Source organism: Erigeron canadensis, chromosome 4, assembly GCF_010389155.1.
Source record: "Erigeron canadensis isolate Cc75 chromosome 4, C_canadensis_v1, whole genome shotgun sequence".
Lineage (NCBI taxonomy): Eukaryota > Viridiplantae > Streptophyta > Magnoliopsida > Asterales > Asteraceae > Erigeron > Erigeron canadensis.
Window position 1 is genome coordinate 2,502,290 of NC_057764.1, and position 20,935 is coordinate 2,523,224.

Genomic DNA, 20,935 nt, shown 5'->3' on the forward strand with positions numbered 1-20,935 from the left:
TGTTGTAAGTTTAATTACGGGAAACAATACATATATATAATTGATGCATATCACCGTACGAATTTCATGGCAGCAAAGTAGGATTTTGGGAGCAAAGTAGGATTTTGGTAGATATACTTGATCATACTCTGTAAACTATTTTTTACCATGTGCTTAATATCCATTTAACTAACCAACCGTTTTAAATGGATGAGTTTATGCGGCTCAGATTCAAAGTAAAATTAATTGAATGAACATGATTAATTAGTAGACAAACTCACCGGTAGCAATATAAATATATAATAGCAACACAGATACATCATTCATTAACAAACTTAATTATTGGTTGTAAATAAATGGAAAAGTTAATTCCTTTTTTATTCATTGTTTATAAGATGATGATGGACGTTTGTATATAGTAATGTTTAGTTCATGTATTTATGTAGTAAGCTGGATTTCTCATGTTCTATTTTGCAGGGGAGGTGATGTTGAGATGATGTTTTTGTAAAGGATGGATGGAAAGCTTAACTGCTAGAATTTTGTACAACCTATTTTGTAGACCAGGCCATATATGCATGACTAGCTTTCGTGGTCAGGGTCGTGGCACTAGATTCAGCATTTGTGGCATCTTTTCTCACATTTGTGCTGATTGTCTAATGGTTCGGAAAAATGATGACAATGTTCAATATAATTATTCCATTGAATAATGAATTAACCTCATTGTTTTGATATATATATATATATATATATATGAAATGCGTTATTTTGATATTTGTGTTTTTAATTTTGTATTATCAGGTTTTTAATTCTCATTTAATAGAAAATTAGGAACGGAATAAAAATAATTTTTTTAAATTAGGTTATGACACGCAAAAAAGCACGTCAGAAAAGAGGGTCATAAACCGAGTGTCATAGAAGGATGACGCCCAAATGCGGGTCATGAAAATTTATGACTGGTCCATCCTTGACGCGCTTTTGCGCGTCATCTGACCCAATTATAACGAGCATTACGCGTCAAGAATAGCTGTTTTTCTAGTAGTGATTCCAAGGAAATACCTAAGTATTCCTAAATCCTTAATAGAGAATTTAGAGTTGAGAAACCGCTTACAGTTTTCAATCTCACAAATGTTGTTACTAGTAATAACAATATCATCCACATAAACAAGGAGAACAATGAACACTTTATTATCAGTTTTAGTGTATAAAGAGTAATCACTCCTACTTTGCACAAAACCATATTCAATTAAAGCACAAGTAAGTTTTTCATTCCATTTTCTAGGTGCCTGTTTAAGGCCATACAGAGACTTAATCAATCTGCAAACCCTAGGATCAGGAATGATATCCAAGGGGAGGTAACATATAAACTTGTTCATCAAGGTCACTATACAAAAAGGCATTGTTAACATCTAATTGAAAACTTGGCCATTTATTATTAACAGCAACATTGATAAGGCATCTAATGGTCACCATTTTGACCACATGTGAGAAAGTTTCCTCAAAATCAATTCCTACTCTTTATGAGTAACCTTTTGCAACAAGCCTAGCCTTGTATCTATCAACTTCTCCACTAGACTTATATTTAATCTTGTAAACCCACTTGCACCCAATGGGTTCCCTATTAGGGGGAAGGTCAGTCAATTCCCAAGTGCCATTTTGATACAGGGCCTCTATTATGAGTGAAATTTCAGGTTTCATTATCTTGGGACCTCAAGATCATGGACCTTCAGGATCTTGACACGCCTTGACGAATTACTAACGATAAACTTCAAGTATTGTTTCTATGAGAATATTATGCAGGTAACTTGATATTTATCACAAGGGAAATATCTCTAACGGTACAAAAGAGATTCAACACATGTCTTATTTGATCAACACGCAAAGAAGACTTAGTCCAGCATCATAATCGGACTTCAAGAGGAATTCAGCATGAGGAGAATATCTTCAAACGGCTACAATATCATTCAAGATATGCTCCAACGTTCACCAGATGAAGACTAGGAAGATCCCTGTAATTTCGGAAAATTAGTTACTAGGCTGCTCTATATAAACGAGGACCTGATCGATCATAGGATATACAACGTTACACACACTCACATATTTACTTGCTTATTTTCACTGCTCATACTTGTAAACAACCAACACACTTTTCTTTACTTAGAAAGATCGATCAAGTCGCTCTATCATTGTAACCAATTTACACCATTAATAAAAGAACAAGGCAGGGACGATTGCTTCCTTCCGGGGTTTTTATGCCGGCAATCCATTAAGGATTAAGGGCTTTTCCTCGATAACAAATCTTGGTGTTCTTTGTTCCTTTCTCTTTATTTTCCGTATTTATTTACGTTTATCTTTCTTTATCTTGCTTAATCTATCTTATATTTGATTATATAGTTATTTGCGAAATCTTTTGACTACTTTCTTTTGTTTAAGTCGACATAATCTTGATTTATCATACTTATTTTAAACGCATCTTTGAATCTAAACCAATTTTACAAGCCCTTAACCTCACGAACGAAAGTTTGGTTACATAATTGATCTAAGTCTTCAAGGTTGATTATCTTGGATAATTTTTTTATCAAAACAGCCTCCATTTCATTGTTCATGGCATCAATCCATAAAGGGTCTCTACTAGCTTCAAGATAAGAGTTGGGTTCATTATGTTTGTTCAAATTAGACACAAAACATGAGATTTCATAGTTGAGATTAGAGTAACAAACAAAATTGGCAATACTGTGCTTGGTTTTATTTCCAAGCACAAAGTCATGATATTTCTTTGGAGTTCTTGTGTTCATGTTTGACCTTCTAAGGTCAACAGGGGCAGGAGGGTCATCCCCATGAGTTAGGGATATAGAACTACATCAAGATTACCCTCAGAAATATTATCTTCATCATTTGGAAGTGTTGCAATAGATAGTTGATCCCTAGCAGTCACCATTGTGCTACCAGAGGGACCATTATCATTGCCATCATTTTCAGTGAGGTGAACTCTCCCTTCATCATTGGGATTTTGGGCATTATTGGTTGAATTATCATTTTATAAAAAAACATAATCAAGAGTATTAAGACAAGTGCTACTTTTGTCAAAAAGAGGTGGTTTGTGAGATTCATTAATCATTTTTAAGGGAAAGACATTTTCATAGAATTTCAAATCTCTTGAAAACAAGATGGCTTTATTTTCCAAACTACAGTGTTTTCACGACCGGACCGGACCGGCTGGTTGAACCGATCGAACCGGGACCCGGTGGCAATAACGGTTCGGTTCTGTATGTTGGATCGGATGTGCACCTGACCGCCCGGTTGAGTTGAGAACCGGCTGTTTAACTGGAAACCGGCGGTTCTGGTTTTAGACTTTCTTTGACTTGTGCTTCTGTTACTGCATCGTGGATTCGTGGAGGAGAGGGGAGGAACGGGTGATGCTGTTATAGAACTCAGGTAGTGATGTCGAAGACGACGGTGGTGGTTTTCAAAAACGATGAGAAACTTGAAAGTTAGCAAAACTGTAAGTTGACATCGGCGGCAACAAAGGGGATCTCTGTGGTGATGTCGGCATCGGCGGTAGTGCCATGGAAATGGAAAGGGTGAGAGTCAAAGCCGCAATACATCATTGAAGCCGTCAATAATTTGCTTCACAGCGGTGGTTTAGGCATTCTTTTTGAACAGGGGTTGTCGAAGAAAGGAAATTGTAAATTGGAAATCGTAGATATAATTGGTCAAATGGGATGGACGTTATCGAAGAAAGGAAAATGGCAGACAGCTCATTTTGTTGATATATGACATTGACAACTCCATTTGATATATTACACTTCAAATTGTTTTAATAAATTATATATAATAATACGTAGGAAGTATATGTAATAAGTAATATACTCATAATTATTATTTATTTTATATATATTGTAATATAATTTTTCATGTCATATATTTTTGTTATATTATAACGTCTCCGGTTCTTAAATCCGGTTCAACCGATCCAACCGATCCGACCTGTGACCAGTAAGGAGACCGGTTCGTGCAACGGTCTGGTTATGAAAACATTGCCAAACTAAGAAGTTTATATCCCTTCTTTTCACTAGAATACCCAATACAAGCACATTTTTTTGACCAACTAGAAAACTTATCATGAATATTTAAGATAGTGGAAAAACAAAAACAACCAAAAGCCCTTAAATGGGAAAGACTAGGTTCACTTTTAAAGATTAACACATAGGGTGATTTTCCAGACAAGACAAAGGAGGGTAACCTGTTAATCAAGTAAGTGGCAGTCAGATAACAATCAGACCATAAATTAAGAGGCAACCCCCTTGAACCATAAGAGCTCTTGCCACATTGAGCAAGTGTCTATGTTTCCTTTCTACAACACCATTCTATTGAGGGGTATGCACACAAGAGGTTTGGTGAATAATACCATGTTCATTAAAGAAAGAATTCATTTTTTGGTTAATAAATTCACTCCCATTATCACTTCTAACAATTTTAATTCCCTTTTTGAACTGATTTCTTATCAAGTTAAAAAAACTGACAAAGTTATCAAAGGTTTCATCTTTGCTTCTCAAAAGATATACCCAAACAGCCCTTGTATGGTCATTAACAATAGTGAGAAAGGATTTATATCCTTCTCTACTTTGCACCTTATAGGGTGCCCACAAATCAAGATGAACCAAATCACCTAAACACTTAGTATTGTGTTTACTTAGAGGAAAAGAGTCTCTAGTTTGTTTTGCTTTATGGCATGTCTCACATGGTGAAATAGTATCACCATCAAGTTATAACTTGGTTTTAAGTGTGACTAAAACAGCTTCAGAAGGATGCCCAAGTCTGTTATGCCAGACTTGGGTAGACAAGTGACATTCAAAAATAGTATGGTTACTCAAAACATTGTTACCTTTGAACATATTTTTGAAAAAATATAGTCCCCTGATGAGCGTTTATTTTGTGATAAAAACCCCTAATGAAAGACTTCATTTCTATGCTTAAATAATTTTTATTCCAGAACTATTGGTACTTAATGAATGATGTGTTTATGCAGGTTCACGGAAGATGCGAGAAAGGGTAAATGACATCAAGTGACTTATGAAGGAAGCCTTTGAAGTTACAAGACACAAGGAAGTGATTCGGGAGCCAAACGAAGACGCAAGAACAAGAACAACAACCACCAGCACCGCTCCCCAGATCATCAGCGCCGCTAGCCCATTCAAGCCCAGGACCAGCGTCGCTGGTCGACCCAGATCAGAAACCGAATTTTATCACTATTTAAGTCAAACTAACCTTCAAAACCCTAATAGAAAGTCGATTCAGCAGCCCTAGCCGCCTAGCAACAACCCTAGGTCAACTTTGCAGATTCCAAGAAGGTTTTGGAGCTTCTAACACCTTCCGATCTTCATCCTCGGTCTAGATCATTCATCTTTATTTACTTTATATTATCAAACAATGTCTTTTATCTTTTCAAACTTTGTTATTCCTTTAATTATGCTAGGCTAGTAGGATGAATACTTGTTTGGATTGATGTGATCATGTAGACACTTATTGTTTAACTGTGTTTGTTTAGATTCTGTTGGAGTGTGTTTACTGTTTATCGTAGATCCATATTTTTTAGTAACTGATGTTGCTATTAGTTTTATATCTGAACATATTAGTTTAATTCTGATAATTGTCTATGATCATGCACTAGGACTAATATGTTAGGACAGTACACGACTAGTCGATCTATAACTAGAAGTAAAAAGTGATTCACTTGTAACCGAGGGATCCATAACCATAGTAACTAGGATGAATTGAACATAAAGCTTAACAATGCCAGACGCGATCCTTTGACTTGTAACCGAGCACTGTGGTCACCAGAGGGAATGATATCCGGTCATGGCTTAAGAGCCGGGTAACTAAAAGATGAATTAGTAACATGAACTTTAGGTCATTAATACTTAAACAATGAATCTAGCAGGAATTTGTTTATAAGGTAGTGCGAGTCTAGCGACAGCACCACTAACTAGGTAAAGTGAATCTAACGAGAATCTGAGTTGTGATGAAGTTTCGAATAGACTAGCAAATCAGTAGGATAGTATTTGGTCGTACCATGAGATCGGAGATGCCAAACAAGTATTTTAATTTAATTACTGTTATTAGCTTTTCTTCAATATTTTCAGATTAGCCTCTCGCTGGAAAGCGGTTGCGGCTAGATTTTTATTTTATCGTTAATAGTATTAGTTATTTAGGAGATAGTGACAAACCCCCAAAACGACTAGAATTACACATACTACTAAATTAGGTAAAGCAATGCATCCCTGCGAACGTTCCTGTAACTTACCACTAGGCTATATTACACTGACTGGGTTCTCTGTATAACAAAGTGTGTTTAGGTTAGATAGTTACTTGTACAACATAAATTTAAAGACAAGAATAAAAACGCACCATCATCTCCAATTTTGTCTACCACTCCCAATCACTTTCTTTGTTGGTAAATCCTGTATAACAATTGTCCCTTATCAAACTATACACAGATAACAAATTGACACAATACTCAGGAACAAACAATACACCAAATAACACAATATCATCATTTAATCTTAGGTCACCAATTTTAAGAATCTTGGCCTGGGTTCCATTTGGATGCCCAACTATAAGGCCAAGATTGGATATGTCATGAACATATATTAACCATGATTCATTTCAAGTCATGTGGGTGTTAGCACCAGAATAAGTGATCCACCCCTCCTCATACATAGTATTTCAAGTATTCAAATTGAAACAGAAAAATTTCTCAAAATGAGTGTTGAAGAAGCAATTTGAATTAAAAAAGGTATCTGCCATGTTGGCTTGCACACCTTTAGAAAGAGTTTTTTCATGCAACAACTCCATCAACTTAGCATACTGGTCAGGGGTAAGGTTCATGCCAGCACTGGAATCATTTCCAGTGCTAGAACTAGGAGGAACAATAGAACTAGAAGTAGAAGCAGAAGCAGAAGCATTATTAATCATGGCCTAGAAAAGGGTTTATAAAAAGTTCCAGAAGGGTTTCTCCTAGCAGGGGTGTCCCTGCCATACCCAGGAGGATATCCAACAATTTCAAAACATTTATCAATTGTATGGCCAACTCTATGACATTTATCACACTTAAGGGATGTATTGGGGCCTCTTCTGAAATCAAAGGTTTTACCAGACTCAAAGTTTCTATTGTTGCTATAATTTCTTTCATTCCTGTTAAAAAACTTGTTGTTTCTACCTTTGTTATTAAAACTTTTAGCCAAGAAAGCACTGTTTTGAGATTTAGAATAACCATCATCAAAAGGAATACCTCTGTGTGACTATTCCTTAGAAATGGTGGCAAAAGCTGCCTTCACGCTAGGTAAAGGGTCCCTGGTAAGGATATTACTCCTAGTATAAGTGTAAACATCATCCAACCCCATCATAAATTGCATAAGTTTCATAAGATTTTGATGTTCTTGAATTTCTTTTGCAGCATTTCAAGTACAAGTTGGTAATTTAGTGAGAGCATCAAATTGTTTCCAGAAAGAGTTGAGTTTATGATAATATTCAGAAAGAGAAGCCCCATTCTGAGTTAATGAATTAATTTTGTGATGTAGATTAAAAGTAATGGATCCATCAACCTTATCATAAGTTTCTTTTAATTCATCCCAGACAGTTTGAGCATTTTTTGAAAAAATTTGACCTAAGTACAATTCCTCAGTAACAGAACCAAGAATCCAAGAAAGAACAACAGAGTTACACCTATCCCACTGTCTAGCAAATACATCATTATCATCAGATTTCACACAAGAAACATTAATAAAACTAGGGATGGCAAAAATACCCGAACCCGATGGGGAACCCGATACCCGCACCCGATTTGACCGGAGAATCCCCGAGTTGACCGGGGATGGGGACAGGTATGGGGATGTAAATATAATCCCCGATGCAGATGGAGACGGGGATGGGAAACCGTAAATCCCCGATAGCCATACCCGAACCCGAAAATACTATATATATTTATTAGAATCACTTTAAGTTCTTATCTATATTCTAGAATCAATTTTAAGTTTAGAACTTTTATTTAATACTTTTTATGTGTTATACTTTATTAATCATTTTTAAAATATATATTAGTTTATACATAAAAAGAAAATGTCGAAATACACATTCTCCTACACATCTTCTATCAAGATAAATTTATGTTTATTCAAAAAAGGAATCCCCGATACCCGACGGGGATCCCCGATACCCGATGGGGACGGGTAATGGGATGTAATTTAATTTCCCGACGGGGATGGGGATTAGAAGTGAAAATCGGGTACGGGGATGGGGATTACAAGTGAAAATCGGGTACGGGGATGGAGATTGAGATCCCCGATAATCCCCGCCCCATTGACATCCCTAAATAAAACCCATTTTGTTTTTAGTTTCAAGTGCTAATTCCATTGCACAAGCCCATACCTTATATTTTTAGTGCCCTTTAGTTTAAAGTTAATTAGTGAAGCACCTGAGGTGTCACTAGCATGCAAATAAAGTTCATCACCAAAGTCCAGTTTACTTATTTGAGTACCCAACACATCCATTACATCAAATGCATCAAGATCAGCCATAAACAACAACAAAAAAGGACACAAGCAAGAAGTACACACACAAAAAGAAAAAACAAGAACCCTAAATAGGAAAGCTCAAGTGAGGAACCAAATTCCAGGACACTCAAGTGCCTGGACAAGTATCACTAGAGCTCCTTTCTTCTACCAAGAAAAAGTTAGTAAAGTAAGCAGATAAAAATAAGATTTAACAGATAAATAGAACACCATAGATAACATAAACACATTCAAGGAAGCAACACACACAAGCAGAGATTCATACACATAACCATATAAATAACATAAAAAAAAAAAGAATTCAAACCTATAGGCCAAACTCTCTACACTTGAAGCCCTCCAAGTACAAAGCAATTTGCTACAGATAAGGTAGGAGAGACAACTTACAGTGGGGTCGCCAACAGTAATTTCAAAATCAAACCAGAAAGGGACAAACAACTGGGAGATATTGTGACAAGAGATTCACAAGGAATCAATCACAAAGGACAATGAACCCGCTACCAGAGGTAAGTCTACAAACCTTTAAAGAAAAGAAAGACCCGAGCAGATAAAATGTAATTGGTAAATCAATTGATTCGTGAAGAAACCTAAAAAGGAGAATCTCCAAATCAAGATAAAACCCTAAAAAATATATATATAAATAAATATTTTTATAATTTTAATTAATTAAGAAAGTAGAATCAATTGAAACAGATCCAAATCTGAATCAAGAAAGATTGTCAATCACAACGATGGCTCTGATGTCATGTAAAATTAATTAAACCTTATATATATTTTGAAGATAATACGAGAAGTTTCAATCACAAGTTCACAATATACTAAAATATCCATATGATTATCTTATAAGTAAAACAGAAAAAATAGATTAATACATAAAATAGTTTTCTTGAACAAACCCTAACAAACGATTAAAGAAACAAACGATTACATCAAAGATGATTTTGACTGACAACGGTAATATCAAGAAAGGAAAAAATGGCTAGGGAATGTTAAGGAACCCTAGACTATAGTAACGAGATGATTTTTTTTATTACTTTATTATACATTATGAAATTCTTTTGGCTATCAGTATAAGTGTGCTTATAATTGTTTAAAATACATAGAACCTTACTTCCTTATTTTGAAAGGATTGAAAAATATGTTATTTATTTTGAGAAAACTAAGTTAATAATTTATTGTAGTAACTTAGTAATCTATCTACATCTTTATATATACTAAGAGAGGATATAAAAAATTCTATGTGACATCTTTATTAATTTATATGATAGATTACTAAGTTATTATAATAATATCAAAACTTAGTTATATATACAGATGTAGATAGATTACTAAGTTTTGATATTATTTCATGCCATGTAGATTATGTAAATATAATATAAGATATAATTATAAATATAATATATGCATATAAGATATATATATATATATATATATATATATATAAAGTAAAGTAACTCCAATACCGTCTTCAACGGTGTTTGGGAGAGGTTGATATGTAAACAGTCTTACCCCTACCAAAGGTAAAGAGGTTGCTTCCAAGCTCTACCAAATGTAGAAAACGACGCCAATGGGGTTGGTGGCCCATTGGTAAGGTTTTAGACATTGGGAGGATCCACCTGGGTTCGAGTCCCACTTCTCACATTTGTGAGGGTGGATTTATAGGGGTTTTACGAGAGTTCTGATTTACAGGAATACGTGTAATTTAGGAGTATGAGTAGAATAGAATGTCGTTAAAAAAAAAGGTAGAAAATGACCTTCAGCCTTGCTAGGCATGAGGATCGAACCCATGACCTTTGTTTTCATAGACAATGGCTCCAACCACTGATCCAATCCAATTGCTTTTAAAAATAAATATATATATATTTTATTAATTTACGTAGGTTTTCCTAACTCTTACTATATCTTAGGATTTACAAGAATTTTTTTTTCATTTAATGTATTTTTTCTAAATTATTATAAAGATATAGGTATATTTATAAATTCAAAATTTATTAATGTACGTGATTTGTCCGACTCATCCAATATTAGTCCTAATAAATTAGCCATAGATAAATGGTCAAATTATATAGTTGTCATATCATATTTAACTTAGTTGTTACATTTTCTTTTATCATATTAGTCCTAATTCAAAATTCATTATGTATTTATATTATATTATTTTATATTTATTATTATTATTAATTAATTAATTAACTCTATTTTAGTTTTTCTATTTCTTTTACTTATTATTATTATTAATATTATTATTACTATTAATATTATTACTGTCACATTTAAATTTGTTATAACATAATATTACGTTTAATTAATCATGCTTTAACATATCTAGCATATATCACATATTCATTAAAATTATAATCTTATTATTTACATTGGTTATAACCTGATAATTTGTATAATATCAAAATTATGAATAATATTGTAAATTACTATTATTATTTAATTATTTCTATTTTAGTTCTTCTTACTACTCTCTCTGTCCCATTTTAATTGTTTAAATTTGACTTGTCAAGTCTTCCGTCTTCAACTTTGACTATAAATATTTTTGTTTGTGTGTTATATAACATATGAATGAGTTGAATTTTAAACATACTTTTCAGTGATATAAATTTCATCAACTAATATATAACACAAACAAAGACATTTAAGATCAAAATCTAAAGAAAAAGACTTGAAATGTCAAATTACGACATTTAAAATGAGACGGATGGAGTATTATTATTACTATTTATTATTATAACTCTCACATATAAATTCATCATAACTTAGTGTTATGTTTAATTAATGATCATGTTTTAACATATTTGACATATAAAATATATATTCTCAAATATCATAATTTTATTATTTGCATAATTCATAATCTGATACTTTTTATAATATAAAAAACTATGAATAATATTATAACTGTCAATATATTTTTTATTTACATTTTCGGTCAGGTCTGGACAATATTCGAGTTTAATCTAGTTATAACTAAAAGAGTAGGTTAGATGTACACTTGGCACTCCTAAGAGCTCTTTTTAATTTGGACCCAAAACTTTCTTCTAGTTACTTTAGAGCTTTTTTTTTCTAGATTTTTTTAATTTTTTATTTACTATTAAATAGATAATTTTATTTAAAACTTTATCATAAATCTTTTTCTATCAAAACAATTTTTTTAAAAATTTTAAATATATATAATATCCTTAAAACTCTCCCAATAAATTATTATATATACAACATAAATTTTTATTAAGCATAGTCATTCATATTATTACTCTTCTTTCTATCTTTAATAAACAAATCAAGTTCAGTAAATTTTTTCAATAAAAAAATCATACGGTTTTTTATATTACTTTAATTTTATTTTCAATATTTTGTTTGTGTTTATTATTATTTGATATTGAATTGTATGCTATTGTTATTTTTCATCTCTTTTAATTTAGTTTGTTGTCAATTGTAGTTTGATTACGGTTTTTTTTTACTACACAAAGATTTATTCTTTTAAATTTGTTTTTTTCATGTTTTGTAATATTTCACATATATATTTTGTTATTTATTATTTTGATATTTATGTCACACCCGACTAAGATGGAAAACTCGGAGAGCAAGATAAGCACACGCGCACATGGATGTTACATAGTAATAACTAAATGAGTTCATAACATAAACATAATAAGTCAAATACATAGTTCAAATAGGTATACAAATGTCACAAACATAGATTCGATAAAGCATCCAAAATAAACATAAGATAAGTTCCCACACAGGGGAAACGATAGGCATATTGCCAATCTAATACATATAGGAAACCATGCAATCACTCCAAGTCCTAAGCTTAAAGTCTGATACGAGTCTCATACTACCATCCTAGCCATGATTTGCTTGATTTCTTGAAAAAAGTACTTAAAAGAGTCAATAAAAAGGTTGGTGAGTTTGTAGGTTTGGAAACATGATTGTTTACTCAAATTCTCATTTGATACACAAATAGTTTACTTGAAATGAGAAATAGAAGAAAGCGAAAGTGGTGTAGGAATATGGTTTTATGCTTTTGGGATTATTATGTTTTATGCTTTTGGTGATCTGTTTCATGCTTTTGTTAAACTTTCGTAAGAATAAATTTTGGCCATTAATGTATGATGTGATAAACCAGTTTTTGGATTGTCAAATTTTCGCAATATGTGTATGTGTTAAGTCTATTATATCTACTTTCATCCAAACTAGTTAATATAAATTATAAAGTGTTGAAAAAAGTTGCAGGAGATAAACTGGTCAAACGTAGTGGAAATACATTTTATACAAAATTGAATATTAAGTCTACTAGAATGTTGGCAACGTATGAGTGGCGGGTGCGAGGGACCGCGTTTGAACACCATTGCCGACGCTTCACCACGCGTAGTGGCGTAAAAATGTGTGGTGTGACCACGCAAGGCTAGAGGCGCGGGGTTGTGACTAACGGCTAGTTTTTGAATTTTTTTTTTATTTATCTTTTCCTATATATACATAACTCATTCGCACACACCTTTCACTTTACACTTCAAATACACACACATATTCATTCATATTGTATATAAATCTATTTTCGAATTAACCATGGCAAATGACAGGCCAAGTATGTCTCGTTATACCCTAACTTGGTCACACTTATATTAGATTAATTCTATTTTACATAACATTATAACTATAATTTATATTTACAAGTATAATAATTAACTAAGAGTATTATAGTCCCTATATATATATATATATAGGGTTTAGTGCGCCGGAATACAACAAACTATGTCCAAAAGGTTATAGTGTGTACGAACTAACGTCTTTTTTTATTGTATGCATAAATTTAATAAAAAAGGTTTTATTATGCAACTTTTTGTGACCGACCAATAAAAACCTTACACATGGTTTGGTCAAAAAAAATTTTTTTACACGTGGCAACTCATACGGGCTGCCACGTATACACATTGCATGATTTGAACATTTTTACTAAGTTTATGCATACAATAGAATAAAACGTTAGTTCGTGCACACTATAACCTTTTGGGTATAGTTTGTTGCATTCCGGTACACTAATCCATATATATAATGGGTTGGCAAGCCATTTCTCTCTAGATCCTTTCTACTCAGAACATCTTCCAGAATTTACCATCGCCTGCGAAGTAATCAGATGCTTTATCCCTCAATCTTCTTATATCATCAACTTCGTCTTCGAAGCAAGAAGACACTTTATCCTTTAGTCTTGTTATATCATCAACTTCGTCCTCGAAGTAAGCAGACACTTTATCCTTCAGTCTTGTTATATCATCAACTTCGTCTTCGAAGTAAGCAGACACTTTATCCTTCAGTCCTCTTATATCATCAACTTCGTCTTCGAAGTAATCAGACACTTTATCCTTCAGTCTTGTTATATCATCAACTTCGTCTTCGAAGTAATCAGACACTTTATCCTTCAATCTTTTAATATCATCAACTTCGTCTTCGAAGTAATCAGACACTTTATCCTTCAGTCTTGTTATATCATCAACTTCGTCTTCGAAGTAATCAGACACATCATCTTCACTAATAAGGTTCGCCCAATATGTCTTTACTTTTCTACAAACTCCATCTACATCTAAAGATTTATTTCCTGAATGCAATAGATTGCCACACCTCACATCAGCACTTAACAAATCCCCTTTATTGATTTTAGTAGTAGGGTATTGCTTGCATTCACTTAATACCTTGACAATGAAATCTTCATCCTTCCCCACAAAAAAACGAGCAATTTGTTGGAACACGAATTTTTCATTATCTTCCAGAGAAGAATCATAGGTCAGCTGTACAACTTTTTGAATCCCATGAAGAGGAGAATTGTCTAACTTGGATATGGTTTCTTCCCATTGAGAATTGTTTTTTCCACGTAGATATGTACCCAACACTTCAAGAGCTAAAGGAAGATTCTCACAGTGACGAATTACTTGTCTTGTTTGTTCTAATCGACCATCGTACGGCTGATTTTGAGGAAAGGCGTGTAGACTAAAGAGCTCGAAGGAGTCATTCTTGGATAGATTTTGGATTGTTTTGATCTTAGGAGGAATTATGAAAGCAGTTGCTAACGACTTCTGCCTCGTTGTTATAATCACTTTACTTCCAGAATAAAACGTTTGTGGTCCTAATAACGATTCTAACTGTGATGGTGTGGAAACATCATCAAGGACAAGAAGTACTTTTTTCTTGTTTATTGCATTAATAATCTTAGTCGTTCCCTCATCCTCATTCCAAATAGTCTCTTTCTGTTGGCTCTTGAAAATTGATGAAAGAAGCTGACGTTGTAAGCGAAGTAGTCCATTCTGTTGATTTGATATCTTCCTAATATTCCTGAGAAAGCAACAACCATCAAACTCACGATAGTTCATGTTAAATATTAATTTGGCTATGGTCGTTTTTCCTATGCCTCCTATTCCATCAATGAGAAGGATTGTGGAATTAGGTGACGGGTCTTGCAACCATGATTCAATCTCAGCAACGTTTTCCTTCATTCCCACGAGTTTGTCTTTAATATAAAGAGCATTGTAGTCCACCTTCTTTCTTATGTCATTGACGATGTCGCTTATGAATTCAGCCTCATACCTGAAAAATATAAATAGTCATTTTAACGCTACCATTAACTTGGGAGAAAAATCTAAATCGTTTCCTATAAAATACAAAGATATCGTTTAATTAAAACAAAATTATTATATATATGAGATGGGTACCCGCGCAATGCAGCGACGGTGGCGGCAACGGGTGATTCTAGTGACGGTGGTGGTAACGATGCGGTTATTAATTTAAAAGTAATTGACTTAAATAGTAGTGTAATTATTTTATGATTAAGGGATGTATCATTTGTAAATAACTTTATTAAGAAAATTATAAAGATATTAGCTGGAAATATTTAAATTGATTAATAAAAAAGATAGATAGATTGGATAAATATGAGTGTAAAATATTTTAGGGATATATTGGTATATTTAGTGCGTAAGTTAGGAATGTGTTGAAAACTAAGAGTATTTTGTGTATTTTAAAGATAAGGAGTTGAAAAAGGGGAATGGTAGTTTGTTTATTAATGTTGTATAGATATACAAGTTCTTATAACATATAATAATTTTTTTTTTATAATTATCATTTTAATCCTTTAAAAGTTGTCGTCTTGTAACTTTCGTCTCGTATTAAAGTTTTCGTTTTTCCATTTTCTTGACATTAAATTTTTGGGTTCTCATGTTTTTCATCAAACAATTTTTACATGCTTACGATTTTACTTTAACTACCATTTGGGTTAACTATTTTCATTCGTCTTTATATATATAACGTTTTCAATATTTAATATCTTTAAACCAACTGGGTTGAATTAGTGGTTGTAGCTTATGCCTTTAAAAACAGAGGTCATGAGTTCGATCCTCATACCCAGCAAGGCTGGAGGTCCTTTTCTACCTATAGTAGAACCTGGAAGCAGCCTCTCTACCTTTGATAGGGGTAAGGCTGTCTACATATCAACCTCCCCCATACACCGTCGAAGACGGTATTGGGACCCAAACCCGTGGAAGACGTCATTGAGAGTTACTTTACTTTATTAATATTTAATAACTTTCATTATCGTTCTGGTCTTCATATAACATTTAAATCATTAATATAGTTATTGATTATGTTTTTATTTAAAAAAAAACTATTTAAGTTTATAAGTTTTTTATGTATAAAATGTACAAGTTTCTATTACACATAATAATTTTCAGTGAATAAACCGCACACGCTTGTCTATCCGAAAATTGAACCCAATACCTAGGGATGCTTTCTCATATTCTTCACGCAATTGCCAAATGATCCTTAATTTTTACCTTTTTACTTTTTTAAAGTTGAATACAAAACGGATTTTCATGTATATTGACTAATTTTAAAGAAGTTTATATCAATGAAGACTTTAAAAGTAAAAGATATTCATAAAATAAACAAATGGATTTTTTTGGGTGTTACTAAAAATATACGGACAAAAAAAATACATACTTAAAATATCTATAATATCATAATTAATTTATTAATTATCTTTTTTATACTCATTTAACCAAATTTATCTTCTTATATAATTACTTTATTAAGTTATCAATTTAATTTATTGTAAGTACATGTTTTAATTATGAATAATTACAATAAATGTTTTTAGTTCGTCGATACATTATCTTGATATTTTGCGTGAGTACCCTATTATCATTTTCTTACACAAGTATTTGGTTTGAAGTTAACCTCGTCATGACCCCCGCATGTTGTGTATTGTCTTTGTCGCATCATGGAGTTACCCTCTAATATATATTTTAAGATTAAACATGATATAATTGTTGTATAGTTTTAATTTAGATGCATTATTATATAAACAAAATTTACAAAAATTTCATTAAGAATCATTGAGTTTTTTTAAAGTTTTTAATTAATATCGTATGTATTCATTGTAACATTCTGCAAAACAAATAAAATTGTATGATATTTAATTTATTGGTGGATATATTTATGATATATATATATATCTTTATTTAAAAAGCTTTTTTTCTTTTATTATGTATAAATAGATAGATTTTAAAATATCAGATCCAAAATAATTATTTAAATATAAATATAATCTACATATTAAATCTCGTAATTTGCAAAATAATAAAATAAATAATATAATATCACAATTTGTAAAAGATGAATGTAAGTGTCCGAATAATAGGGGTGTTCAAAACCATCTGTATCCGAAAATCCGAAATCTGATCGGATTTTATCCGAAAAATCGGATACCCGTAATTTCGTATCTGAATTTCGCATTCGGATAATAATTTTTGAAAATGTCACTAAAATATTAAAATATCCAACTATCGGTGGCATAAACTACGCAAGTGTCACTATAACACATGATCTATTAGTAGCATATATGAAATGCCACAAAAAAGTATGAATTAGTGACACATAAAACAAATGTCATTAAAAGTATATGCCACTAAATGACATTTGTTATATTATTGTTGTTGTTGTTGTTGTTGTTTTATTATAAAATCGATTTTATTAAAAATTTGTACGATTTACGAGAAATTAGTGAGAAGCCGAGACAATAGTCTCCCACCCCTTCTAAAAATAGCAATTAAGAATGCTATATTTTGAAAATTTAAATAAACTTATAAAGTATATATATATACATTAATAACTAAGTTATTTTTTCGTCAATGGGTTGGTGACCCATTAGTAAGATTTATGACCTTGAAAAAATCCATCAGGGTTCGAATATTACTTTTTAGATTTGTAGGAGTAAATTATTAGGAGGGTTTTCGAAAGTCCTGGATTTCATCCCAGGCACGCGTGGTTCGAGCACCACATACTGCTCAATTGAATATCATTGTGGTGTCTCGAAGCTAACTGCTAACCAGTAACTACTAACTCGCTGTTCAAAAAAAAAACTAAATTTTTTTTCCGGGCGTTGCCTCGGAATACTTAACAATACGTAAAATTCGTAACGTGTATAAGATGGTTGATACATATATTTAAACAATAAAAGTATATTACCAAAGTATATCATAAATCTAAAAAAAATTTAAAAGGTGCAAATTAAAAAATCAACTTAATAATTACACTACTACGAAAATGAAAAGTGATGCAAAATTTATTTAAAAGGTATAAATCAACTTAATAATTACACTACTACAAAAAAATTTTCATTTATCCATGCTTTTATTGGAGTATGAACAAATTAAAAAATTTGTCACGCTTTTTTGTATGTAAAAATATATAGAAATAAAAGTGGATGGAAATTTCTTCACACTAAAAAGTGTGTAGAATTAAAAGTTCACACTTTTTAGTGTGAACTTTTATTATTATTTTGTCACACCTCATTTATCCACACTACCTAAAAAGTTAGCGTGGACAAATGGGGTGTGACAAAATAATTATGAAATTTCACACTAAAAAGTGTAAAAGTGTGAACTTTTATTTCTGCACACTTTTTAGTGTGAAGAAATTTTCATCCACTTTTGTTTCTATATATTTTTACACACAAAAAAGCATGACAAAATTTTTAATTTGTTCACACTCTACTAAAAGTGTGGACAAATGAAATTTTTTTTGTAGTACCATCATTTACATGAATTAATTTTAATTTTACATTAATAACATGCACCACTCGTCGTTGCTATCGTCACACCACCACCACTACCAATAATCTATGCCATTCGTTGTCGCCGCCATCACCCACCATCACCATCACCACCACTACTACTATCGTCTCCGAATTGTTAACATAAGCATATATCTAGCATTACCGGAAAGTCTGGTGGTAAGAATTAGAAACACCTAAAGTTTATTAATTATTAGGGGTAGAAAGTAAAAAATTGATTTTGGTGTCTAAAGTTGAAAAGCCCGAGAGCTAGCTTGTCGTAAAAATTAAAATCCCAATCCTAATTTTATTCTACATCCGATACTCCTCCGATTGCTCTTACAGAGCTTCGAACCCACGTTAACCCCAAGATAGGTAAGCCCCCATCAGCCCACCAAAATGGAACTGGCGTATACACATTAATATTGGAAATATGGAAAAAATAAATAAATATATCAAGAATATAGGTAAATGCAAACGTACCCATCTTCCCCATGTACCATTCCTGTGAGGGATCCGGCCTTTGTAAGAGAACCCCTCCATGCTTTCACCTTCTCCGACAACTTCATCTTCCTTTGAGCATCCTTTTCCCTTGTTACTTCATCTTCATAACCCTTGAATGCTTGTTCAAAGCAACCAGTTTGATTTCGAACATCAGTCGGGTCGATGTTATAGAACACGGGTACTACTTGACGCTTAGCGGAAGACCTCCGATCAAATTCTTCCATGATCATCAAAACCTCGTCAAGACACCATTTTGAGGTTGCATAGTTTTTTGAGAAAACAATGAGTGAAACTTGAGACTCGTGGATGGCTTTCTCTAGCTCCGGTTTCAACAACTTCCCTCTCTCCATCCCATCATCATCCCGAAATGTGCGGATTCCAGCTTGCCTCAAGCCTCTATAGAGATGGTCAGTGAATGTTTTGCGAGTATCTTCACCTCGGAAACTTAGAAAAACATCATAACTAAAACTAGATGGATGACTTTTAGATATCGAATATTTTGATGATGATGATGATGATGATGATGCCATTGAGAAAAGTATAAAAGAGAAAGACTGTTGAAATAACTTTAACAATGTAGATCGAAGTATATATATACAAGTAGTACGTACGTACGAGAGGAAATTAAAAACAAGCCCCCTTGCAGCTTCTCTGATATTGCAGCTTTTTTAACACGCTAAAAAGACTTGGACTTGGTTTGTTTTTTTACTTCATTTATCATTGTAGATTCTTCGGTTTTTCTTTTGACTTTGTTTAATTTGTTTTTGGGTTAACTACTTTTTTTCGTCCATGTGGTTTATTGAGTTATCACTTTTCGTTCTCGTCATTAATTTTTGCCTAAAATCATCCCCGTGGTTTGCATTTTATCCATACCGTTATAACTTTGCCGTTAACCCCCTCACATGCAAGTCACGTGAGGAGCATTTTTGTCTATTCACCCATTTAATTGCAAAAATCATCCATGTGGTTTGTCTTTTTTTGCATTTTTCATCCTCGCTATTAACAAACAAAAATTACCGGTTAGAATTTAATCCAATCAAAACAAAAACCTATATATACCTATATTTGAGGATAGTAATTATATTTTGTTAAATTATAATAAGTTTTATAACATTTTTATAAAATAAAATAAATTAAATTAAATTAGCGGTACCGACCGATATTAAATTAGATCTTCATATGTAAGTATATATAGGTTTTTGATTTGAGTTTGTTTTAGTTTTTGATTAAATTCTTGTTTAGAGGTTTGTTAAAGACAAAGATGAAAAATGCAAAAACGACAAACCATAAGGACGAATTTTGCACTCAACCATAAGGACAAACCATGAAGATGGGTGAAAAGACATAAATGCACATGAGGGGGTTAACGGAACCAAGGACGACACGCAAACCATGGGGATGATTTTAGCCAAAAGTTAACAGCGAGAATGAAAAATGATAAAACGATAAACCACATTGACAAAAAAGTACTTAACTGTTTGTTTTTTCATGCATCTATGATTATATATATATATATATATATATGGAAAGTGTCCGCGCATTACGGCTGTGAGATGGCAGGGGTGATAGGTCATAGGAGGTGAAGTCATAGAGTGTGACAGCCAAATGGTTTATCCGTATGGGCTCCGCCCTCGCATTTAAAAATTTGTCAAAAGTATATCGAATGACATTTCTAATGAAAGAGCACGAAATTTTAAGAACACTCAAACAATTTTTTAAATTTATCGATATACGGTTTTTGAGATAAAAGATTTTGAATGAATTAGATAAATAAAATGAT

General features: G+C 32.4%; 1 protein-coding gene across 1 annotated transcript; it reads right to left on the reverse strand.

The window, feature by feature from the left end:
• Positions 1 to 13,645: 13,645 nt before the first annotated feature.
• LOC122595388 (disease resistance protein RUN1-like) lies at positions 13,646 to 19,685 on the reverse strand. The gene is made up of 2 exons (XM_043767740.1): positions 19,135 to 19,685; positions 13,646 to 15,131 (listed from the first exon to the last, which is right to left on the reverse strand). Exons 1-2 carry the CDS (start codon positions 19,683 to 19,685, stop codon positions 13,646 to 13,648), a joined length of 2,037 nt encoding a protein of 678 aa, XP_043623675.1.
• Between the last annotated feature and the right edge of the window lie 1,250 nt (positions 19,686 to 20,935).